Here is a 27,247-nt window from a genome sequence, read left to right on the forward strand (position 1 = left end):
CTACGTTGTGGCTCGGATTGGAACACAGGCGACAAGTCAGCTCGCTGGATGATGCCCAACTATGCTAACTAGCGGGCTTGTTTGTTAAGCTCCTATTTTTTTGATAATGTAGTGGGTTTACATTATTTACCCACGGAATTTTTGTTATTGTTAAGAGTTCCGGTCGGACGGGTTTTCACGGGACACATTTTTAGTGTTGTGTGATGAATGGAGAAGCCACGGATGTTTGGATATGGCTCGATTGCTGATAAAGAAAAACAAAGTTAGCTCCATCTTTCGACACTCCTCCGACTCCCATCCTTGCACACTACAATATTTCATAAAAAACGTGGAATTGATATTTCGATGTGGAAACGAACATTTAAAAGCTGAAAATTAAAAATTCTCGATTCAAGATGATTTTTTTCAATGTTGTATTTGGTATAATAATTCCATCCATCCATCCATCCATCCATCCATTTCCTACCGCTTGTACCTTTTGTGGTCGCGGGGGGTGCTGGAGCCTATCTCAGCTGCATTCGGGCGGAAGGCGGGGTACACCATGGACAAGTTGCCACCTCATCACAGGGCCAACACAGCTAGACATACAACATTCACACTCACATTCACACACTAGGGCCAATTTAGTGTTGCCAATCAACCTATCCCCAGGTGCATGTCTTTGGAAGAGGGAGGAAGCCGGAGTACGCGGAGGGAACCCACGCAGTCACGGGGAGAACATGCAAACTCCACACAGAAAGATCCCGAGCTCGGGATTGAACTCAGGTCTACTAAGGACCTTCATATTGTGAGGCACATGCATTAACCCCTGTAACACCGTGCTGCCGGTATAATAATTACAAATAAAACATTTTTCAAAACACCTTACAGGTTACAAATTCTCCTCTGAGGTGCATTGATATGGACTAAAAACTTATTTTTTTAAATGGATTCTTATAAAAAATATATATATACAGTACAGGCCAAAAGTTTGGACACCTTCTCATTCAATGCGTTTTTTAAATTTTCCTGACTATTTACATGGTAGATTCTCACTGAAGGCATCAAAACTATGAATGAACACATGTGGAGTTATGTTCTTAACAAAAAAAGGTTAAATAACTGAAAACATGTTTTGTATTCTAGTTTCTTCAAAATAGCCACCCTTTGCTCTGATTACTGCTTTGTACATAACTCCACATGTTCGTAGTTTTGATGCCTTCAGTGACAATCTACAATGTAAATAGTCATTAAAATAAAGAAAACACATTGAATGAGAAGGTGTGTCCAAACTTTGGGCCAGTACTGTATATAATTTTTTTTAAATTGATTTAAAAAAATTATGAATCCATTTAGAGTCGGGATGAATAAGAATCGAGATTCAGATTTTTTTGCTATGTTATGTCATTGCTCTTTTTCATATTTTTCCATGGTCACCATGTGCTTACCAGCACTACAGATGGCTTTAACGTGGCCGGGCTGCAGCGCCTCGTGGAACACCATCACGCTCCCGAGCTGACCCTGAAGCGATGTGGGGCTGCCCCACTCGCTGTCCTGGGTCCCCGCTGAGATGAGCTTTGTCACAGACTCAGGCTTTCCACTCAGTAGTCCTCCCCATGCCTGAGGCGAAAGGATGCCGCCCAGCGAGGAGCGTGTGGTGGGTGTGGTGGCGGACGAGAAAGGGGGGTCCGGGATCTGAGACGGTGGAGGAGTAGTGGTCCGGTGGCCCGCTGAGCCGATGCAACAGGATGTAAAGGGCTGTGGGTGGAAGAGAAGGGACATTATAAACAAAAACTTACATTGTGCTTCATAATTGGGAGTGTTGGTTTTACCTCTGTCATTGTGGGATACTTAAGTGGGGCAGACAGCTTTTGCTGTCCGTCCACATAAATGTAGACCAGACTCTGCCCAAACGGCCTCTTCCCTGGTATGTGCACCACACCAATGCTGTGCTGTTGACAGAAATTCCATCAGAATTAAACCCATTTACCCTCACACTGCCTCTCTGTCAATCCTCTTAACACCAGTGGGTGCAACGCTTCGACAACCTCACGGTGCGGTATGTACCTCGGTACAGTGAGGGAACAAAAGGCCAAGACGTAGAACTGCTTACCTTTTGAACTTGAATGATTTTTCTAATAATTCAAACTCCAAACTGCTGGCAGTTAATGCTTTAATAAATATATTCATTCTCAAATACAAAATAAGAATACAGAAGGGTGAAACCTCATGATCCAATTACAATTCAGGGCTATGGTTCAATTATTCATACATCTTTAATTATCATATTGTATATTAATATCATTATTTGTGATATATTTATGATTACACTTAATGATTAATAATATGCATGAGTGTTGTCCCGATACCAATATTTCGGGACCAGGACAAAAATGGTAAATCGGTACTCAAAACAAAGGGGACCACAAAAAATTTCATTAATGGCTTTTATTTTAATAGACAACCTTATGATACACTAAACATATGTTTCTTACTGCAATCAAAGAACAATGTTGTCATTAAATAAGATAGTGAACATATATGATATCTTCTCTTTTAGTAGTAAGTAAGCAAACCGGTTATATATATATATATATATATATATGTATGTGTGGGAAAAAATCACAAGACTATTTCATCTCTACAGGCCTGTTTCATGAGGGGGGGTACCCTCAATCGTCAGGAGATTTTAATGGGAGCATTCGCATACCATGGTTTATATAGGGCACAGAGTGGGTGGGTACAGGCTGGCCTAGGGGCGTGGTGATTGGCTCATGTGTTACCTAGGAGGTGTTTCCGTCTATGGCGGCATGCTGTTACAATTTCGCTGCGCTTGTTGAGGGATGACAGGTCTGGACGGTAAATAATAAACAGTTTCTCTTTCAAGCATAGGTTGCATCTTTTATTACCATTATTGTAAGGTGTGCTGGATGCAAGAATTTGCCATGTTATTGAATATTCAACATTATTGTCTTTGAGGTCCCAAATGTGTTTGCTGAGTTCTGTGGTATTTCGCAGGTTTTTGTTCCTGAAAGAAGCCTTGTGATTGTTCCATCTGGTTTTGAATTCTCCCTCGGTTAATCCTACATATGTGTCGGATGTGTTAATGTCCTTGCGTATTACCTTAGATTGGTAGACAACTGATGTTTGTAAGCACCCCCCGTTGAGAGGGCAATCAGGTTTCTTTCGACAATTACATCCTTTGTTGGTTTTGGAGTCGTTCTGTCTGAGGGCCGACGGCTCATTTGCAATTGTTTTGTTGTGGTTTGAGATGATTTGTCGTATATTGTTCATGCAGCTGTAGCTCAATTTAATGTTGTTCTTGTTGAATACTTTTCTTAGGATGTTGTCTTTGGGAAAGTGTTTGTCAATCAGATTGAGGAATTTGTGTCCAATGTTCGTTGAGACGTTTTTGCTGTATGGGGGGTTGTACCAGATGATGTCGTTCCGTTTTCTGTTCTTTCTTGGCTGGTTTCCTGGCGTGGGTTCATAGGTGAGGGTGAAATTGTATCCGCTTTCATCAAGGGCTTTTTGGTACGGGGGGGTTGCTTGGTCAAATTCAGCTTTGCTAGATGACAGCATCGATAGCCTTTTATTGATTCCGGTAGGTATTCTTTTCGTGGTGGTGGGTGGATGGTTGCTGTCATGGTGCACGTATTGGAGTGTTGTGTTGGGTTTCGTGAATGGTTGGTAGCTGTTATTTCTCATATATATATATATATATATATATATATATATATATATATATATATAGGTTCCTAATTTGTCTGCTGACATATGCAGTAACATATCGTGTCATTTTATTATTTTGTCAAAATTATGAGGGACATGCGGTAGAAAATGGATAATTAATCTACTTGTTCATTTACTGTTAAAATCGGCTTACCTTCTGTTTTAATGTTCTAGCTCATTAGCCCATTAGGTCGATCGCGAGCTAACGGTCGATCGCGGAGGGGTGTGTCAGTGTATCGCCAGCCAGGCATTAAAAAAATAAATCTAACAATTAGCGATCATCAATCTTCACCAAGACGTCACTTTTGCCGCTTGATTGACATTCACGACACCCGAGAGTCTTGTGAGATGACGTTGGCTGCTGCCAGCTCATTATCAAGAAAAAATGACCGACAGGAAGACGATAAACACTTTTTATTTCAACAGACTCTCGCGCCGTACCTGCCGTCAAAACTCTAAAGACCGACTGCACAGTTCCTATACTTCACAATAAAAGCGCTGCTTCATCCTGGCTGCGCTAACAAAATAAGAGTCTCAGAAAGCTGGCGTGCACAAGCTAGCAAGCTACGGACTTAGCTGCCAATGTATTTCTTGTAAAGTGTATAAAATGAAAGTTGGACAAATATGATGCCAACAACCAACCACTTTCATGTGGAATTGGACAGAAAAGTAGGACTTTTATTCTCTTTCATTTGAAAATGTGGACGTTATCATCACTACTGTCTGATTCCAATCAATGCAAGTTATCAGAATCAGGTAATACACCAACTTATATATATATTATATTGTCTTCATGAAAGAAAAAAATCTACCGGTATGTGTTAAACCTGGTTGTATTATCATTAAACACCTTTAACCTGTTAACAAAAACTTCTCTTTCATAAATAAATAAATATAAATTATATATATCAATGAGGTAGATCTCCTCGACTTGGTCAATTGAAAAATAGATCGCTTGCAGAAAAATGTGGGCACCCCTGTTCTAGCTACACTTCTGTTAAAATGTAATAATCACTTATTCTTCGGTTGTTTAAACACTTTGTATATGTTTTGGGTGATACTACAAATGTTGGAATCAATCCAACACCAAGTAGTTACAGGGTCATGCATTGGTCATAATTAAAGTTCTTCTGTGTCGAGGGACGTATTTCTTGGGTTTATAAAAAATTTAAAAAACAAAAGATTTTGTGATAGTAAAAAATATCAATATAATCATTGTAGTATCGACTACATTTGGCTCTTGTACTTGGTATCGTTACAGTCGATGTCTGTGTAGATCCACCCATGGCATTTGTTTACATTGAGGAGCGCTGTCTTCTTGTTAGCGGTTAGCTATTGTATCCTCCTGCAGTGTGTAGTGAAGCATGTTTAGCTATTCCTCGTCCTGCAGGGATGATATTTGGAAGAAACCTAAGTTTATTTGTCGCTATGGAGACGAGGATTAGTGGTTTAGAAGTAGCTAAAACACTACCGATTGCGAATGGACATTAGCCGCTAGCTAGCTAACGGCTAACAAGAGCTAAGCACCTCTAGCAGAGCGGCGCTTCAGTGTTTATAGCTTCAACTTTATCGTTGGGTTATAAACCAAAATGTGTCCATTCTTTCTTTTCTTTCTCCTTGCTGTTTGTGTGCATTGCCTCAAATGTGCCGATGCTCGTTTTAGCAGCAATGTCGGCGCACCGTTGTGTCTGGGGAAAAAAAAAAGTACTGGTATTTTTCAAAAGCAGTATAGTACTGTTTTTAATTCATTAGTATCGTAGTACTTTATTAGTACCGTAGTACTTTATTAGTACCGGTATACCGTACAAACCTAATATGTAAGGTGGGGCCCGCCACGTCCCTTGTTGCAGAGTACAGTACACTACTAGTCACTACTCAGTGCTTTAGCATTTGTGCCTTTTCTGTGTTTTTTTCGCAGATTGACAGGTTTTGCCAAATCAATATGAGGTAGTCACCTGAAGTGGTTTTCACTTCACAGGTGTGCTTGAAGCTCATCGAGAGAATGCCAAGAGTGTGCAAAGCAGTAATCAGAGCAAAGGGTGGCTATTTTGAAGAAACTCGAATATAAAACATGTTTTCAGTTATTTCACCTTTTTTTTTTTGTTAAGTACATAACTCCACATGTGTTCATTCATAGTTTTGATGCCTTCAGTGACAATCTACAATGTAAATAGTCATGAAAATAAAGAAAACACATTAAATGAGAAGGTGTGTCCAAACTTTTGGCCTCTACTGTATATATATATATATATATATATATATATATATATATATATATATATATATATATATATATATATATATATAAAATATATATATACTAAATAATATGAATAGTGATGTGATTATCTGAATCTGATTTAAAAAATAGTCTACAGCACTAATACATATAAATATACACATAGAAGACTAGATATATGAGCATTGTAGCAGCCTGCAAAGCAAAGTGCCTTATTGGCGAGCAGAAATCCTTGTTGTTCGGTTTTTGTGCCTTGTAAAACTATGGGATGCCCAGACACTTTGCCTCGACCGCTGTAAGCGCACGACTCGAAAAGCTGCGTCGTGTCTACCTATCACTGTATATATCTATGGATCACAATGTGGAATGGTCCCCTAAAGCAGTGTTTTTCCAACCACTGTGCCGTGGCACACTAGTGTGCCGTGAAATACAGTCTGGTGTGCCGTGGGAGATTATGTAATTTCACCTAATTGGGTTAAAAATATTTTATGCAAATCAGTAATTATAATCCGCAAATAATGTGCCGTCTAGAGCTCGGCATAGTAACCGTGTAATACTCTTCCATATCAGTAGGTGGCAGCTTTGTAGATGTCGGGAATGACGACGATGGTTTGTCGTGATCACAATATGCAGACGACAGCGGAGGCATCATGCAGGTAAGAAGGTATCTAATTTTTAAACCAAAAATAAACAGTGCTCCCAAGAAAAGGAATTGAAGCTTAGGGATGCCTATGCAAAATTAAACTAAAACTAAACTGGCTGCAACGTAAACAAAAACAGAATGCTGGACGACAGCAAAGATTTACAGCGTGTGGAGCAGAGACGGCGTCCACAAAGTACATCCGAATATGGCATGACAATCAACAATATCCACACAAAGAAGGATAGCGCCCGCACAACTTAAATAGTCTTCATTGATAAAAGGAAGACATGAAACTGCTAACAAAACAGCAAAAGCCACTGACATAGACAAGAACTAAAACACTACGCACAGGAAAACACCAACAAACTCAAAATAAGTCACTGTGTGATGTGACAGGTCGTGACAGTACACCTACTTTGAGACAAGAGCTATAGTGATGTATGGTTGGTTATGGTTTGAATTAATATCCAACAATTGCGAGAACGACTTTTTACTGACAATATCGGCTGCTGAGTTTCATTTTTCAATGTTGTCTGCTGGTAGTGTGCCTCCGGAATTTTTCAATGGAAAAAAATGTGCGTTGGCTCAAAAACACTGCCCTAAAAGGACAGGCCGAACAGGTCATACCGTTGCACTCCTCCTTAACACCAGTTGTTATTGACAGTGTCTACAATCTGTGGCATTCAAATGTTCCTTAGTCTGCATATTGCTGATCATCAATGATGTAATGTAATTATGATTATAGCAGCCGTGTAAAAAGAGTGTTATACTTTCATTTCACTACATTGAACTCACCCAGAGAGAGTCGCAGAAGCAGTTGTCGGGCAGCATGACTGTGACGTATTCCTTCTTCGTGCAGACGGCCACCACCAGCACACCCGCAGCACTAATGAAGGCCTCAAAGCCTGTGCCACTTGACGTAAAGAAACTGTGCAGAGTGAAAGACGGTAAAAGGGTTCAGAAGTTATTGTTGTGGAAACATTTGACGTTGGAGAAATGTTCACTTGCTGTGTGCTAAACAAACCTGTAGAGCTGCTTCCTCTTGCCTTTGCTAAGTGGACCCAACTGATCCTGGTCTAGAGACAACCAGGCCAGGAAGCTGAAGGCAGAGCCTGGCCAGCGGTGCAGTATTGGAACTGCGATGCCGGCCATGCTCGGTGACAGGTCGAAGTACTGCATGGCACTTTCCAGACCCTGCTTGCGCACCATGGCGAGGAGAGCCTTAAGGGCCGGACCGACGTAGGGGTGTGCTTGGCTTGCCTCTGAAGGCCTGAGCAGGTGCAGCAGCTCAAAGAGATCCCTGGCGCTCAACGACTGGGAGCCAAGCGAGCCCACCAGTCCCAAAAGGCTCTCTGCACAAGCTCTGTGTAGCCGCTCTTGGCACTCCAGGACCGCCATCGCACGCATGACCATGGTGGCGTTGACACAGGTAGCACGTGTCTGACGGTTCAGGCAGCTGAGGCGGCAGAGCCAGTCGGCAGCGAAATTCTGTAACTCGGATGAGTCTAGTTCTGGTAGCCACTGGACCAGCAGCAGCAAGGGCTCCACGTTGCTGATTCCCAAGAGGCCCACTGATGTGTGCTCACCCTCTACCGCCTGCAGATACATACACATTATGGAGCATTCGGAAAACTACAGGAACCCTGCAATAACAACACAGGAAGAAACAAAATAACTCCTCACCATGTTCATCAGCTCCTTCAGGAGGTGTCGAGACGGGTGGCCGAGCGAGACGAGGACCTCGTACAAGTGATTGTACCCAATCCTCTCTTTGAACACCTCCTGTGGGCGTCAGAAAAAACATGCTCCTACGTCATCCTGTTTGGGGTCACGGGTGAGCTGGAGCATATCCCAGCTGACTTTGGAGCCCAGGTATACCTAGGACTGGTGACCAGTCATCATACGGAAACATAAATAGAGTTCATGCGCAAAAAAAACGATCAACGCCATTTCGCGGATTTTGAGTTGCCTACATAGTTTACACCAGTATTTTCTTAACCACGGGGAGCCATTGTTGCCGCAAAAAATATCTGTTTCTCAGCAGCGGTACTCAGTTGTAATACACTTTTCCACCACTTGTGGCAGTAATGACAATATCAAACAAATGAGTCTGAAGCTAAAGTCATAGAAAATATTCTGTCACGATCTGTCATAACAGGTCTGACATGTTCTTGTGTTTGCTCATTTTCTATACTTGTTTCGTGTCCAACGCTCTTATTTCTGTTGACTGACCTGAGCGCTGTTTCCCTAACCTGTCCCTTATTGGCACCCGAGTGCACCTGTTCGTGGTTGCCACAACTACTGCAGCAATGCGTGAGTGTGACAATTTCGTAAGCGCAAAAATTATGACTAAAGTGGTGCACTTAAATTTTATTTACAGTTTGATAAAAAAACAACAACATATATTATTATTATGTATTATTAATTTAGTTTGAATGTATTCAATTTAGGACTGCGTCATTGTATGTTAATGTATCTTTCATCACTCTTTGAGTCCCTTCTTTTGCAGTATATTCGATTAGTATTTATTTTTGTAATCAGCCTGACCTAAGCCTTGATAATAATCTTTGTGATTAACACATGCTTTCATATCATTTGACAAGGTTTATAAAGTGTTTCAAATGTTGATCAAAACCATCATAGGTCCCCTTTAATAACAGTGTGTGGAGGGTTTCTAAGGATAGGATAGGGTAGACTTTTATTCATACCACAATTGGGAAATTATGTGGTTGCAGTGCAGATTCAAAAAGTCCACAAAAAAAGTATTGAAGCAGCACTAAGTAACTTTTCAACTTTCATAAAATATTTTCATAACTTTGGGGATGATACATGGACTTACAACTAGTTGAATGACACCTCTGTCATGGCCTGAGGAAGTCTGTATCGCTTTCACTGGCACTTAACGACATTAAGGAGGGTGACCTGCCACACAAATGTCCTGACTTGCTTTAGGCCATACATCACTCCCCCCTTTACCCATTCGTTAAAAAGACGGATGTCGACGCGAACGCCTGCGTGCCGCCAGAAAACAAAAATAAGAAGAAGAAGAACGTCAATGTGCAATTACTGATATCATGGCCGGAGCTTCAAAACAACCAAAGAAACGAAAAGTTTTGTCTGAGGAGACAAAAAAAGAAAAAGGGAGGTTAACCGGATAAAAGGATAGTCAAGGATCCACATTGGCTCGGCCTTCACTCATTGGCGTGAGCTCACAGACGAATAATTTCATACCGATGCTGCCTTTGCTCTGTTCCTGCTAAACCAGTAAGTGACTTTCGATGCTCAAATCAAAATAATAATGCTAATATTAGCTATCTGAAATTTGCGTGGGAGCAATAAATAAATAGTCACCAGTATGATAGTTGCACGACTACTTCTTTCGGAAAAAAATCTCCCCGCCGGTTTTTCTTTGCTTCGAACCTGCATCCGCCGCGATAAATTCTTGGTAGTAGCGTCATGTTTGTAGCGCAATCCAAGATAATTTTTTGATAGTGTCTGCTATTCAACATCAGCACAGCCAAAGTTCTTAAGCGGGGCTTTAAAAGTAGCGCAAAAGTCACAAAAGTGCCACCCCTTCGTTGCGCAGTCCCCAAGGGGTTTACACCAAAAAACACATGATAACAGGAGGTAAACATTAAAGAAAAACATAAAAGAAACAAAGCTGCTTCCACTAGCTGGCATTTTTACATACAGCAACAAAAGGAAAACGCGTTGAAAAACTAAAAATGAGTAATGAATAATATATATTGCGCACATACGATTGCACCATTCATAGATATACATACAATACTCACACAAATCATAGTATGAATATCTTCCCTACTCTGTGGAAATTCACTTACAGTACTACTCCCGAAATAATGTAGATAATTATATGATGTCTTTACCTTTGCTGCAGGTGATTTATGCATCACTGTTGTCAGGGCCCTTATAGTTGCTACCGCAAGGGAGTCTAATCGTCCTTGAAACACCTAAAACAAAACCAACATGTCACTTGAACAATAGTAGCGATTATTGATATATTTATTTTTTTACAACATATAAAAAGCATGCATGATCATTTAAAGCCACGCATAAACAAGCTAAAATGAATTCACTGAATAAAAATTGAAATGGAATACAATAAGATGCTGGCTTGGTGTTTGATCCAATAGTTAGAACTCTGTCACTGCAGTATCCACAGGGATCAATGTGTGCACTGCAGACGTTATTGTGAAGAGACGTAGTGTCTTTTTGTTGAAAAAGACAATCCACTGTGATGACGACATGAGATCTGACAAGAGCAGGAAGTTCTCTTGGTCACACAGAAGAAATAACAATACCCACCTCCACAGTACACACAGCCAATGACAAAGAAAACTCTCGTTTATCACACACTACAGATAGAATACATGCGACCCACACCCCAGAAGCAAACCCATGACAACAAACACTTCACCATCCAGCTCTGTCCTGCTCCTAATGTGTCATGAGACTAAAACATGAAGCTGAGTCTCGGACCAGCTGGAGTGGGGACCGTGTGGAAAATGTCACACTTGAGATCACTGAGACCAGATCCACCCCTCGCACCCCTGAAGTCTGGGAGGACAAACACCACTCCAACGTGAAAGCATTCCAGGGGAACCCATAATATGCTGAGGAAAACCAAAACAATGGAGGGGGCAGGGATAAGCGGAGAGAAGAAACTGAAAAATGCGTTTAATTAAGTGGAGTTGGCAAAGCAGCACGGGAGGCATAGAGGTCACGCCTCAGCAAGACTGGAGATTTTCTATCAAAATAAGAATCATAGTAGTCAATTTTTGTCCCTTTTTTCTGTAATTGCAAATGGTCATATAGCTAGCTACATTTGAGCATTCAACAAGTAAAAATAACCCGAAACACAGTCAATCGTGTCTCAACATGTGCCTCTGCATCAGGTGACAGCTCAGCCACAACAATATTTGTATATATATATATATATATATATATATATATATATATATATATATATATATATATATATATATATATATATATATATATATATATATATATATATATATATATATACACATATATATATATATATATATATTAGGGTTGCAACTAACGATTAATTTGATAATCGATTAATCTGTCGATTATTACTTCGATTGATCGATTAATAATCGGATAAAAAAGACAAACTAGATTTCTATCCTTTCCAGTATTTTATTGAAAAAAAAACCCAGCATACTGGCACCATACTTATTTTGATTATTGTTTCTCAGCTGTGTGTACATGTTGCAGTTTATAAATAAAGGTTTATAAAAAAATAATAAATTAAACAAAAATAAATACAAAAATTGCCTCTGCGCGTGCGCATAGCATAGATCCAACGAATCGATGACTAAATTAATCGCCAACTATTTTTATAATCGATTAGTTGTTGCAGCCCTAATATTTATACACACACACACACACACACACACACACACACACACACACACACACACACACACACACACACACACACACACACACAATTTCCAAAAGAGTGCAGTTTTCCTTTAAAGCATGCGATAGCTATAAATATTCTCAGAAGGTAAGAGTCTTGCTGTGGAGTGGCCCAATTGGCCCTGGTGAGGTAAAGGGGGATGGATGGTGAATGAGGGGGTCGGGCGAGGTGAGACTTTCTCTGCTGTACCTGAGTGTCTCTCTCTCCTGTCAGTAACCTGTTGTTGGTTATATCTTTCTGGTCCTTGTCTGCCGCCGTGCACCTAGCGTTAACCAGCTGACACACACAACAGGCAAGACGTCAACATAGCATGTGGAGGAGTCGAGAGAGAGAGAGAGAGAGAAGGAGAGAGAGCGGGAGAGAAGAGGGGACAAAGGTCGGTGCACGGGAGGAAGGGTGTCGTGAGAAGAGCGGCGGGTGAAAGGTGAGAAGACCTGACCCGCAGTAGGGGTCACTGTGTGGGGGAGTGATGGTGATCCAGCCGAGCTGTAGAGAGTTACCATGCATGGTGTGCACAATGCTTTTTCTTACACCACAAGTTTCAAAATAACTAGACATGACAAACACTGCAGAGATAGGTCAATATCTACAAGCATGAAACTTTGTAAACCTAAGTTTATATTTTTTGCTGCTAAAGAGAATAGTGTGTCCAAGGGGAACTATACTTTTTGGCAGTTTAGCCTATCATTCACAATTTTTACCTAAGACACGAACACATATTTTTATTTATTTATTTATTTTTTAATTTTTTTACACATTCTAACTTGTAAATAAAGGTTAGCAAAAGTCAGCTAACAATGGATCCAATAGGGGTAGCATTTTTACGCCAATAAAGCGTTTTAAAAACATCCAAAAGCCTTCATCATTATTTTATATACTGTACATGCTGTAAGTATATATGTATTGTTAAAGGCACATTCATAATTACATGTATTTTTGACATATTTTGCTCATTTTAAGCATTATAATTATGGCAGACTTCTTTGGGACAAATTTTGATCCAAAACCTTATACAGTATTTTGGATCGTGAATATAAGGACAATGAGCTACAAGTTTTAGAAGCTGTGAGCTAAACAGATTCAGTTGTAGTAAAAACAGTAAGCATCATTTCGCAGTATTGCTAAGTGCTAAACAAAAAATACAAACTGTTCTCACTGGGATGCCCACATTTTCTCGATTAGATGAAGAGTTAATTATAACCCACACACCAGGGTAAAAAAAAAAAAAGTGCCGCAAACAAGCATTTTTTGTGTCACCTCCGCGTCAAAGTTAAATGTCAAAGTTCATCAACTTCTCGGTTTATGACCACATCCTCCTACTATCCAGGTGAGAGGAATGATTTATAATCTAGAATTAACTTTCACCAACTCAGAGGAGATGCAGCAGCTCAATATGTTAATATAGCAGCAAAAGCTGGTTAGCTCTCTGTGATCATGGCGTAGCTAAAAATGTGTCTGTCTGTGTTATCCCATATAATAACAATATCGCTAATACTTGGTCAATATTCAGGTCACGACATGTAAATGGAGTATTGTTGGCGGTTTTTAGATGTTTTTTAGAGGGCTTTATGGGCGCAATAGTGTACTCCAATTAGCTGCATTGTTAGTCACCTCGTAGTTACCGTATTTTTAGACTTAAGAAGGTTAAAAAAAACAAAAACATTTGTTTTTGTCTTACATAGGGATTGTGAATCACAGGCAAAATTCCAAAAAAGGTGCAGTTCCCTTTTAACATCTAAATAAGAGTTTCGATAGCTATATCCGAGTGGATCAGGAACAGTTTTTTGAATGAGCCATCAGGTTTCCGGCCATAACCTGCAAGGAAGTCAAGTGTGATTACCTTGCTGTTTTGCAGCAGTCGTGTCAGATGCTCAAAGCAATTGCTGTTGAGAAAGATGGCTTGTAGAACTGGTCTGTCTGAACACAGGAACATGTCCCTTATTGTGTCTGTAGACAGTGAGAGGCGGAGAGGGAAAACAAAACCCAGGCACAGGAAAAGAGTGAAAGAAAACACGATTAGGTTGTGAAAGCATGACGATTTACCAAAACAAAAAAATTATTTTAATTAGATAAGATAAGATAATTGACATGCAATATGCGAAATTATGACCGATAAATTCAATAACATTAATCAAATATCTCACAAACACTTCGATCAGGCTTGATTAACTGTACTGTGCTGTATGTGAATTAGGGTGAGCAAATCAAGTGCTCCCTTTCTCCTACATGCCTCGCTGTAAGCCTGTCATAAATTTTTCCTGAGCTCATCCTGTGGGACTTCTTCACTGACTACATTTCCATGCACTAAATTAGTCACGATTTCTTAAATAGTATTTTTTATTTTTTTGTATTTTCACACAGACGTGAAGTTCCAGTGCCCATGCACTCTCTCTAATGCAACTATTGGTCATACGTTGTGTGCCTCCCGTACACTGGGGGGTGCTTATTCCCTTCTAGGGCAGATAAATGGACAGCTTTTCCGGTTGATCTATGACATCGCACCAAAACATCCTCACAAATGCAGAAACCCAGCCCAAACCTTATTACGCCCCTAATGGCTATGCTCATGTTAAATAGCAGACAGCATCAAAAAATTATCCGAGATGACGTCATGAACATGACACTACTACCAAGAAGGTCCTTTCGTAGTTACTGGATGCGGGTCCGACGCAAAGACTGGTGGGAGAAAGTTGTTTTGAAAGAATCTTCGAATGGAGAATGGAAAGACAACTTTCGAATGTCTCAAAGCTCATTCAATATACTATGTGGATTGATGGAAGGAGTTTAAAGTCCGAAGGAAAGGACTATTACCGTAATACAGATTGTCAAATCCACCTTTTTTAAAAGTATTTCTTACATCCAGGTGCACACAAACTACAGTTAAAACTGGGGTATCTAAGTTATATTCTTTAGCTAAAAAAAAAAAAAAAAATCATATTAGCATCATACATTATATCATAGCAGTAATAATTTCTGAAAAAAATTGCACGTCTGTGTGCTGTCTGTGCCTTATAATTAAGTATTTTAGTAAATAAAACCCCAGAAGACAAGATCATTTGTCTTCGTGGTGGTCAACCCCTCCAGATCAGACCACAGGATCTACAAGAAGGAGGGGTGAGCAGAGCCCAAGAAGGAGCCTCCTCATTGGCTGACGTGATATATAGTGAAGGGCGTGCACCGTGTGAACTTGTTTGCAGTAATGCAAGGCTGCCGAACACCCACCTGGAAAGATCGCAATACCCGCGCTTGCTGTTGCAGCATGTACTGCTAAAAAATTCTAAAAAGAGGAAATCGGAGGAAGAAAAGAAAGACGCTATATGTCTAAAAAACTTTAAGACCAATATCTTAGAAAAATACATCGCTCTTGAATCAACACCAGTACGGTACTTAATACGACTTGTCCAGGGTGTACCCCGCCTTCCGCCCGATTGTAGCTGAGATAGGCTCCAGCACCCCCCGCGACCCCAAAGGGAATAAGCGGTAGAAAATGGATGGATGGATGGATGGGTTTGTTATAAAACTAAATGTGGGACATAAATAATGATGGAAGTATAAGTGTTTGTATATAGCATATTATTGGTACAAATGTTTAACCAACACGTGTACATGGATATTTCACAACTGTTCGTCTATGTCTTTACTGTGTATATATTTGAACAGTGTTTATGTTGTGTACAAGGTGTATGTATCTATAATATGTTGTGTAAAGGAAATTTCACATTTACTACATCTTGTATTTGCGTTTGTTTAGAGTGTTAGGCGAAATAAGTGCTCAACTTCAGCCTAAACCCTTTCGGTCTGTAAAATTGTCGATTTATGAATTCATGGATATAAAACTGTTTGTTTATTTTGTTGACCACTGACTGAAGAAATAATAAACTAAATTAAACTAAAAAACCAAAGATGAGTTCAAAACTCAAATAAATATTGGTCCGGCGTATTCAAGATGGAGGGCATTGGGGGCCAGTCTTGGACTAATTTTGGACACGCATGTGGCTGTTTTCTTTCTCGATAGGTAATCTAACGTTCCATTGTCCTATATTTTGTGTGGCGATGTGTGTTACCGATAGTCTGCAACAAAATACGAACTATGAGATCCTTCGATGTAACTTCAGACTGTCAACAATCTATATGCTTCCAGAGAGTAGGAGACTGGGAGACTATCAGCGAGGTGCACAGAGTAGGGGGGGCCCAGGATTTACAGTTTGAATTCTGCCCGGTGACACAAGATTCAAATACGGTATTTTTCGGACCATATGGCGCACTTAAAATCCTCTCATTTTCTAAAAAATTGACCGTGCGCATTGTAACCTGGTGCGCCTAATGTACAGAATAATTCTGGTTGTGCTTACCGACCTCGAAGCAATTTTATTTGGTACATGGTGAAATGATAAGTGTGACAAGTAGATGGCAGTCACACATAAGAGATACGTGTAAACTGCAATATGACGAAATTGGTTATTGAAAACATTATCGTGCATCCCTACTATCAATATAAAATGAAATGAATGCAATACCTAGCATGTGCACTTGCAGAGCCACAAAGCGGCTCTCCCAGTGTCGACCCAGTGTTGGCACGCGCACTTTGGTTTGCTGCTGCTGCTGCTGCTGCTGCTGCTGTTGCTGCTGCCGGGCGGCAACCACAGCTGCCGGATCTGAGTTGAGCAGCTTGAAGTAGTTTTCTAGCACAGAGGCTATTTCCACTTGCCGCTGGTCAGAACTAGCGGCCAGGAGGCACTGCACCACCACCCGCAAACAGCTCAGAGTGAGACAGGCCTTCCGATCAGGGGCCTCACTGTCCCAGTCTTCGCCCTGATCAGAGGAGCAGCCGCCCATGGAGCAGTCCACCAGCACACGCACCAAAACCTCCATGGTGGCTGGAGAGATGGCAAGTAGAGCGTTCTTCTACCAGAGGGACGAGGGAAGGGAAAATGATACAATTATGTTTCCTCTGTCCAGTGTTTGCCCAACATTATCAAAACAAAAATATTAAAATTCAATGATTTGGTGCATTTGCAAACAGCTAAAATTATGCAGTGAGCAATCTCTAACCTGCTACCCAAGAATGTACAACAATTATTCTCGACAGAAGAGGGGAAATATAACCTTGGAGAAAAATCCAATTTAAAACATTTGTATGCACGTACAACACTTAAAACCTTTAGCATATCAATATGTGGAATTAAATTATGGAATGGATTAAGCAAAGAAATCAAACCATCTACTGATATGATCCAGTTTGAGAAACGGTTCAAACTACAAGTGTTTACAAAGTACAAAGAAAAATAATTATGAAAAATGTCTTCAACTTATTGAAAATGATGCATAATTCATTTCATTAACTGAATCATACATTTTAGAGTGATAGGATGTAAACTCTGTGCAAATTGAGAACAGGAAGTGAACATATGGGGGTAGGTTTAAATAGGCTTTGTTTCTTCCTACTCCTTTTCGGACAAAACGAAAATATGTACAATATGTGATGTATCATATTCAAACTTTATACATGTTCGAAATAAACCTAAACTTCAAACTACATTCATTTACTTGTGACGGCCCGCTGCAAGTAGTTTTTTTTTTTTGTGAGACAAGACCGTAACACTTTACCTTTCAGGTGATATATGTGCTGCCATTTCCTGGCAATCATGTTCCACAAAACATTGACTTTGTACTGAGCAGCAGACTCGCTCCGTAGTACAAAGTGAGCAGTCACAGTTTGGTGACAATAGAAGAATAAATGCATTTGCTGTTTTTTCTCAATGTTGTTCTGTTAAAATGTAATTTGTTAAACTTCTGTACAAGTATGAAACGATTGCGATGCTAAGTTTTGTGAGCCGGTCAATGCGGTTGTCCGTTGTATGTTAGCATATTAGCTAGCCTTTATTCTGTGAGGTTGCATTGCTTTTTTCAGTTTATACCAAGCTGCATTGGTGATTTCACACAATTCTTACAATTGAGAATAAAGAATCTTTGAAGCCTTGCGTGCTTAGTTTTACAGTAGCTACATCTGTAATTTAAAAGACTACTTAGCTATCTGCCAAACTAAATTCCAACATGCAGGGAGGACAGAATAATATATGTCTACAAAACATGGGTGTTAATCAGAAATAAAATGAACAGCAACAAATTTAAAATAGAGCCTAACAGTATGATGTAAATAACTAATGACAGATTTGTCTTTAAATACATGCAATATTTTTTTTGGCTTTTTGAAAAAAAATGTATGGCCAATTATGCAAATTACACATATGTCATATTGACGCCACCCCTACCCGCCACAAATACATTGCTGTTTATATCTTTTCAATTTGTGAGGATTTTGGATATCTGGTTGAACATTTGTTTGACAATGCTATTGAGCAAATTTAAGGGTGAAATAAGGGTCCTTGGTCATAAATTTAATAACAAAGAAACCCCTAACTGTTTTAGATGAAAAACCTGCTCAGGTGCTTTACCTGGTCACCAGCTACTATGGCCCCAAAAAGGTGCAACAGACAGCCTTTTAGGCTTTCCTTCAGATGCTCGCTCTCTTGAAAACACTCTAGAAAGAGGGCACATACAGACAGGTTAGTAGTGCTCTCTAAATTGCACACTTTCAGCACAAAACAGGTCAAGGTGGTCCCCGATCATCCATTAACTCATCCGTCAACATTTTTTGTTTAGCTTAGCAATGTCCATGAAGATTGTTACAGCAAATTTGGGAACTATTACTAAAAAGGCACAGTTGCATACTTGTTGCCAGGTGCCATTATGTTTGGCATCAAAGTGCTACAGCCACACGGTGGGCACAACAAGACAGAGTATTTGTTATAAACTGCTGCCAGTGTTAGAGGCTGTTTACGATGATCTCATGGGAATGGCTGGCTGGCAAACACAACAAGGACAACATAGTGCAAACAGTGAAGTTGTAACGAAAATGTCGCCATGCATTTTAAAACCATTCACTTTTGCGGGAGTAGAGACGTGAACGGGATGACAGGCAAACTTACGGTAAAAGAAGGGAACAAATTCCACAGTGAGCGGAGCTGCTTTGTACTTCTGCCTGCTCCTCTCCACTGTGCCCAGCTGCTCCCTGGAGAAGAACGCCGGTAGGTCACGAGAATGAAAACAATGGCGCAGATATCCCAGTGCGTGGAGGCGACATGTGCTGGATGGTATTACCCGCAGAGCCGGAGCCTCCAGTTGCAATAGGGGTCGTAGAGGCTCTCACAAAACGCCAGTGCATGACGGACAAAGTCCTCCGCCTGGCTCTGGTCCACCAACTCCTTCTCTTTGGTCTTACTCTTCAGCTAAAAGAGCACACAAAGATCCATTGCATAACTCTTTCACGACGGATTTACATCTGGTACAGCTACACGAACTGATGAGAGAGAGTCAGAGGGAGTCAGACCTGCTGAATATAAAGTGTCGTCATGGCAATGATGTGGTTGATGTAGGAGCAGGTGCCGATCTCCTCTACATTGGAAAGGTTCCTTTTAGACAGAATGGGAAACGTGCACAAAAGCATCACCGCATAGAAAACAAACACTTCGTAGGACATCAGTGACCTTTCAAATGATGTTACCACTGTGTAATCCAGAGCTGGGCAAATATTTTGACTCGGGGGCCACATTGACAGAAAAAATTGTGTCTGGGGGCCAATGTGTATGTGTGTATAAATGATATATACACATTTAGCTGTAAAAATCTGCTGTGCAGTATGTGTCTTTGGGTCCCTTTTTTTTAGGAACACTAATACCAAAAGTCACAATGTCCGATAGAGTTCTAAAAACGTTATGAAAGACACATCAAAAAACCGAAATGGAATTTTACAGTTTTTTACTGAATGGGACACCCAGAATGTACCGTACATGAAAATAAAGAAAGTGGGATTTACAATATTAACTATGAACAATAAAACACTGAATATTAACAACATATGAACATCGCTCCTCTTTTACTTCTCAGACCAGCTCCTCGATAGTTGTGTCTTTTACAATCTTTTACAATCAAGCAAAACACAACACAAATGTAACAAACAGCAAAATATGAATGCAAAGGGTAATAAACACCTACAATATGATATATTATCAAGTAAAATTTGCTTCCGCATCTGTTCCTGACACATGCGTTTCGGGATGGCTGCTCTGAAAACAAACCCCGCCCACTCTGGTTTGTTCCTCGTCTGAGCTGCTGTGACGTAAATTACCGTAATAACTCGTATAGTTTTTATTTATGTATTTATTTGACAGGGACAGTGCAATTAAACAGTGCTACCCACAGGTAACCGATGTCAAAGTACATAGGACTTCTAGCAAAACACCCAAAAGCACAGATTTCAACCATTGAAATACTTTCTATAGTTCAAGTCATTTAAAAACAGCACTGCACATCATAATGGCGGCGACAGTTTTGATGTTAAAGGTCTAAAAAATTATGTAAAACGTCCGGCGGGCTGGATTGAACATTTTAACGGGCCGCATGTGGCCGTATTTTGCCCAGGTCTGGTGTAATCGATATGTTTGTTGTCCTGACCTGCACACAATGATGAGGAACTTGAGCAGCAGCAGCGCCAGGTTTTGCTGCTCGGGCTCCAAGCCGTCAGAGGCTTTTTGGACACACTGCAGCAGCTGGTGGCGCAAAACCTGCAGGATGTTGTCTGGGAGGAGGCTCAATACTGGTGGAGGCTCCTCTGGCCTGCAATTATAATCCACATATTCCGTGTCCGCAAAAGGAAGAGGATCAGATAGTAACATTGCACCGGTCTAACCTAAAGCCTCACGGCGAAGAAAACGCGATCATTTCGGCCTCTGTGTCATTACATGATACACTTATTTGAATACAAAAATACTTCAGAACACTAATACTTCAGAACACTAAGTTACTGTTTAAACATTAACTATTATTTACAGCAAGTGATGAAAAGTCCATTGTTTATGGCATCAACACCAACTCGAGTGCAAGTGGCTGCAAGGCGCCAACTAGTGGTGAGTAGAAGGATAGGCAAGGAGAGTGCCAGACAAATACACGTTCAAGTGTCGCAAAAGTCGCGTGTAAAAAGACAGCCAATAGAGGTTTCTGCTTTACACACATCTAAATAAGTATATACATTTTTTTGTTTGTTTGTTTGTTTACACACACTCCGATCGAAATACGGACAAACAGATATTTTTTACCTACAGACAAATCATAATACGAGCAGACAACTTAAAAACACACAAGCGGATCAGATTACACACACACACACAGTATTATTATATACAGACACACATATTAGTACACACGCACGTGAATTGGATTACACACGCACAGATTGAGATACACGTTCGCAAACAATTTTGCTGCAATAATACTTCCATAGAGCAGCTTTAACAAAAACGTAGCCTAACCTTTTGTTTCTTTGCGGCTTCAAAAAGTTCAGTATATACCAGTGATTCTCAAACGGTGGTACTCCAAAGAAGTCTGCAAATATGTACTGTATATGGAGCATCACTGTTGATGATGTTTGTGGATTTTGTGTAATGTTACAGTGGCCAAAAGTATTAAATATACTTGTTAAATAAAACCTCTGCCTTGTTTTTAATGAATACTTAGGCCCATTTCAATGTCGGTCATTATGGTGGTACTTGCTTTCCAACTGTTTCCTGAGGTTGTACCTGGCGGAAAAAGTTTGAGAACTACTGGTATAAACACTCTTTTTAAATCTAGCTATCTGGTGGTCACGAACTTTTGGATTTGTTTACATGTACAACCCACAAAATAATTAGAATAGTGGAAAAGGTTTACATTAAAAAAGAAATTCAGTCATATACTTAGCAGAATAGACAACCAAGGAGAAATACTAATAAGAAAAATAAAAAGAGCCACTTGTTACCTTGATGGCAGCTTTTCAAAGTCCACATCTAGGCACCGGTCATAGGAGCTGATGAAACTCTCCAGCCATAGCTTCAAGTAGTCTGGGTCCCTCTGAGAAGAGAAAAGAGAGGTCAAATGATGATGAAAAACTAAAATGTTAATACCGATAAAAGGTTGTGTCTGAAAACATTTTCCATTGGTTATTTTGTATAGAGTAGACAATTGCATTGAATCAGGGATTGAGCTGTTTTAGAATAGTCGACTATTCCAGTGTTTCTTATCCGTAGGGCCCATTGTTGGGCCGCGCGCTGCCAAAAAATGTGTTTCTTAGCTGTGGTCCGTTTGGTCGCAGCGGTGACAGTAAAGACAATATCAAACAAGCGCAGCTTAAGTCATAGAGAGGTTTCTTAAGCGCAAAAAATATGACCAAAAAAAAAGCTGTATTTTCATTTGCACTTTAATTGTATTGATAGTTTATTTAAGAAACATATATTATCATTATTTATTATTTAGTTAGAATGTATATATTTTAGCACCGCTTAATTGTATGTAAATTCATTTTTCATCAGTGTTTATGAGTTCCTTCTTTTGCAGTAATTTGGTTAGTATTTATTTGTGTAACCAGACTGACTTAAGCCTTGATAATAATCTTTGTGGTTAACACAATTCATATCATTTGACAAGTTTCATCCTGTTAAACTGTGTAGGTTAGATACAATTGTTGAATACAACAAAATCAAAAGTAAGATTCAGTGTTAATATAGTCGTGAAGTGAAGTGTTTATATAGCGCTTTTTCTCTAGTGACTCAAAGCGCTTTACATTTTCAAGGACCACCTTGAAATCGAGATGCTTCATCACAAGGGGCTTTCCTGAATAAATTCAATCGAGAAACACATTATCTAGATTTACACCAGTGTGGGTGGAACTGTAAGCAAGGGAGATTACATGTCTTGCCCAAGGACAGTGGCTAGGATGGCGATAGCTGGATTCGAACCAGGAACCTTCAAGATTCTGGTTGGCCTCAACGGCTGAACCACAACAGACAACCCTAGCAATACCCTGATTCGACTATCACCCTTGCAGCCGAATTGTCGGACATTGAACCCCAATCCCCTTGTGGATCATTAAGGTTTGTCTAAGTCTAAGTCTAAGTCCTTCCTCCGTGTATTGGGAGGATGTTCCAAGATGGGGGATGGGACTCGCCGGTACACGCCGTGGCGGAGGTCTTGTAACTTCAACCAGTTCAGGGGGCCTCACTTACTGTTCCCCTCTGGAAATGGTAATGATCCTTTCACAGGTTCATCTACGGAAACCATGTTCCGACTTTTACTTCCTCTAGTCCAGATAGTCAAGTTTGATTGTCTTCTCCAAGCCGACTCCGGCGGGACCGATCCAAGACCTGTTTATCTATCTGAGCGCTTTAGCCTTATTGAGGTGGACCAAGTAGCACATGAGATCTGTTTATGTGTGGGGATCTGTGCTCTTAAAACCACAACGATAAACACGTTTTGGCCAAACAAAATCCAACAAATCAGATTTGCCTTAGAAAATCCTTAGTCCAAAGACAGCCCTAATGATTGATGCGTTCAGCTAAGTACTCGGAAACAGGATACAAGTGTTGCGTAGTCTCAGGATACCTTACAGGAAAATTAGTACAGTATTTGATGTCACTGCTACACATAAAGCACGCCTTATCATCTTTCTTATCGTAGACTCAGGACATGCTATGCACCTGCTGGAGTAGAAAACAAGCCAGACTGCATTCTGAGGGGGGTGGTGGAGGTCAGTTAGCAGCCGGTAGATCGACATATCCTAAATTCCTGGAACAAAGCCCAAGCAGTGACGGGCCGGCAAAATCAGCCCCATAGGAAGACTGGCCTGCAAGGCACGAATGGATTTTAAAAGAGAACACAAAGTAAAAAGTGAAATTCCACCTGCTTTGCTCACAAGCAGTGGGAAGTAGCAAACGTCAGCCATGTTTATTGCATTTATTTTTATTTTTTTTAAACAATGGACAAAAAGGGGATAAGATGCACAGCTAAGATTAATTAGTGAACCGTGTATCATATACATTCCCTGCCAGCTCATCTCATGATGGCTGAATGCTTCTGTATGCATGCCAGAGAGGGATTGAGCCAAACCGTGGCAGGAAGCGAGCTTGCTGCTTTTCTCATGAAGTCATCGGGACAAGCCTGTGACTAGAGGAACACCAGCACTGGCCACGTAGTTAGAACTTTGACAGGGAAATATTTGCACTGGAAGAGCGCAAATGATGAACAATCCTACGAACAGCTGCAATGTTTACAAGTTTAACCCTGGATCTGGTTAAACTTTACTTTCTTCGATCAATAACGAACCTCCCAAACCACAGAAAATTCCAATCTGCTCTGACAAGTCCAGAAAGTTATGCTCGTGGTTTATTTTAAACATGCATACAGTTACAATGTATGCTGTATACCAGGGCTATTCAACTACATAATGAAGAGGGCCTCAGTTTTAAGAGTCCAAGGGGTAGGGGCCGGACATCGACATGTGGATGTTTTGTCAGAAAGTGCCTCCACAGGTTATATTCCTTTGAGTCTTCCATCCATCCATTTCCTACCGCTTATTCCCTTCGGGGTCGCGGGGGGCGCTGGAGCCTATCTCAGCTACAATCGGGCGGAAGGCAGGGCCTCATCGCAGGGCCAACACAGATAGACAGACAACATTCACACTCACATTCACACACTAGGGACCATTTAGTGTTGCCAATCAACCTATCCCCAGGTGCATGTCTTTGGAGGTGGGAGGAAGCCGGAGTACCCGGAGGGAACCCACGCAGTCACGGGGAGGACATGCAAACTCCACACAGAAAGATCCCGAGGCTTGGATTGAACTCACGACTACTCAGGACCTTCGTATTGTGAGGCAGACGCACTAACCCCTCTTCCACCGTGCTGCCCTCCTTTGAGTCTTAGTTTACTTAATTACAAAGCAAACACATCGGCTTTCACACTGCACTGTCAAATTCATTATTCTGCCCTTGCTACTCAATTCCAGCGTGTGCAGCGAGTTAACAGTATGAAGAAAAAGAAGGTCCAGAAGTTTTGTTGGGCATTGATGTTCCTTCTTTTAGACTTAGACTTAGACAAACTTTAATGATCCACAAGGGAAATTGTTCAACACAGTAGCTCAGTTACAATGATGGAAAGTGTACGGATGGAAAGGACAATGCAGGTATAAATAGACTAAATATAGCGATATAAAATAACGTATATACGAATATATACATAATATGTGTACAGTATATTATATATACAGATTAGAGATGCGCGGTTTGCGGACACAACCGCCCGATCCGCGGATTATCCGCGGATCTGGCGGTTGAAAAAAAAAAAAAAATTGTTTTTATCCGCGGGTTGGGTCGGGCGGTTGAAATAAAAAAAAATTAGATTTTAAATAGATTCAGGCGGGTGGCAGTTAAACCAATTCAGAAATATATATACACAGTTAAATGTTGTTACCCACATACGAAAAACGAGCAGGCACCTGCAGCATATGCCACAACAGAAGAAGAAAAAAAAAGAGATGGACACTTTTACGGAGCGGAGAAGGGACGCCTCGCCGGGGTCCGGGACCGAGGCCCCTTCCCCCGAGAGGGCCCCACCGGGAGCCGTAGCTGAGGTGATCCGTGAGAAGGGCCCGACGCACGTCCAGGGTCACCACCGCGCCCACCGCACCGACACCCCGCCTCGTCCGCCTTCGCCGCGGCCGGCGTCACGCGCAGCAGGTAAGCAGCTTACCTGCCCGCCACCCCCGTGGCCGGGGGCTCGTAACAGGGGTCACTCCGCGCGCTCCGCCCGCGCAGCTTACCTGCCCGCCACCCCCGTGGCCGGGGGCTCGTAACAGGGGTCACTCCGCGGGCTCTGCCCGCGCAGCTTACCTGCCCGCTACCTCTGTTGCCGGGGGCGCGTAACAGGGGTCACTCCGCGCGCAGTGCGCTCACGAAAGGGGTGGGGCTCACCCTGGTTGATATAGACAGCAGGACGGTGGCTATGGAAGTCGGAACCCGCTAAGGAGTGTGTAACAACCCACCTGCCGAATCAACTAGCCCTGAAAATGGATGGCGCTGGAGCGTCGGGCCCATACCCGGCCGTCGCCGGCAGCGAGAGCCGCGAGGGCTAGGCCGCGACGAGTAGGATGGCCGCCGCGGTGCGCGCTAAAGCCGCGGTGTGCGCTGAAGCCTCGGGCGCGAGCCCGGGTGGAGCCGCTGTGGGTGCGAGGGACATCGCACCTCCACGCGCTTGGAGGTGCGCTCAGCGCGGCTCCCATATGATTGCGCACTGGTGTGCGTCTGGGCCGTGACAGCGTGACACGCATTGAATGTCTGTGCTGCATTGGATCAGTCTCCTTTCTTTAACACGCAAAAGCTTTATAACCTCACTAATGCCTTGCATCGTCTATATTAGATATATAACAACGGGCGGGTGCAGGCGGATGCGGTTTTGATTAAATGTTAGATCGGGTGGATGGCGGATGGTTGACGACTTTCTGATGCGGTTGCGGATGAAATAATTGCGTATCCGCGCATCTCTAATACAGATATATTATATTATGTCTATAACATATATACAATATATAACAATTACCATTGACAGACAGTGAATTGTTTTCATCCCTCAGTTTTATTTATTTACACTTCTTCCTTCATTTAGGACTGTAAGACTGAAAATATAAAAGATTAAATAAACATTACAAAAGTATAGTGTCCATTGTGTATTTGACATCAATAAAATAGAAGGTTTAGTGTTAATACACTCACACAAATACGCATATCGAAATCAAACAACATTTACAGTACATTAAACATTGCACACAATGTTTGATGTACTGTAAATGTTTGTACATGTATGTACACACACAATGTACGTAAACACAATGTATGTGACTCATCACAATTAAACCTAAGATGTAGCGTTATCATCCTCTACTGGTTAAATTTAGAGCTACATGTATTAAACGAGCTCTGCTCGCCCAGAGTTACTCTTAAACAAAAAGACATGACCACAAATACAAAAGACATCACAAAGTCAGCAATTTCAATACAAAACAAACTAAATATTTTCATACAAAATTTCGTGATGAGGCTTACACGTGTGGATTTCTATCATTGTGGCTTCTTGTCTAGAACACTGTGTCCGTCGCTTAAAAGGTCCGACAGGAAACAATGACCTGTACTCCAGTGGTTAAAAGTAACATTTTCACAATTTATTTTTATTTTTTTAAAGGTGTTGAATGCGTAGTCTTCTCCTACGCACCCCATTTCTGCTTCATCGTGACACTTTCCTCACTGTTGCCTCCTGT

General features: G+C 41.2%; 1 protein-coding gene across 2 annotated transcripts in view; it reads right to left on the reverse strand.

Moving 5' to 3' along the window:
• The window catches only part of nbeal1 (neurobeachin-like 1), a 100,870-nt gene that overhangs the window by 59,480 nt on the left and 14,143 nt on the right, over positions 1 to 27,247 (reverse strand). For both annotated transcript variants that reach the window (XM_061984939.1, XM_061984938.2), the window contains exons 6-20: positions 21,923 to 22,014; positions 20,584 to 20,745; positions 19,460 to 19,541; positions 19,231 to 19,358; positions 19,059 to 19,141; positions 18,525 to 18,610; positions 16,587 to 16,974; positions 13,910 to 14,016; positions 12,259 to 12,345; positions 10,481 to 10,564; positions 8,277 to 8,375; positions 7,618 to 8,189; positions 7,389 to 7,521; positions 1,812 to 1,931; positions 1,428 to 1,737 (exon numbers count right to left, since the gene is read on the reverse strand). In XM_061984939.1, the coding sequence (XP_061840923.1) occupies positions 1,428 to 1,737; positions 1,812 to 1,931; positions 7,389 to 7,521; positions 7,618 to 8,189; positions 8,277 to 8,375; positions 10,481 to 10,564; positions 12,259 to 12,345; positions 13,910 to 14,016; positions 16,587 to 16,974; positions 18,525 to 18,610; positions 19,059 to 19,141; positions 19,231 to 19,358; positions 19,460 to 19,541; positions 20,584 to 20,745; positions 21,923 to 22,014 (2,533 nt within the window). The remainder of the gene's footprint in view (positions 1 to 1,427; positions 1,738 to 1,811; positions 1,932 to 7,388; positions 7,522 to 7,617; positions 8,190 to 8,276; positions 8,376 to 10,480; positions 10,565 to 12,258; positions 12,346 to 13,909; positions 14,017 to 16,586; positions 16,975 to 18,524; positions 18,611 to 19,058; positions 19,142 to 19,230; positions 19,359 to 19,459; positions 19,542 to 20,583; positions 20,746 to 21,922; positions 22,015 to 27,247) is intronic.

This window comes from Nerophis lumbriciformis, linkage group LG23 (genome assembly GCF_033978685.3).
Source record: "Nerophis lumbriciformis linkage group LG23, RoL_Nlum_v2.1, whole genome shotgun sequence".
NCBI lineage: Eukaryota > Metazoa > Chordata > Actinopteri > Syngnathiformes > Syngnathidae > Nerophis > Nerophis lumbriciformis.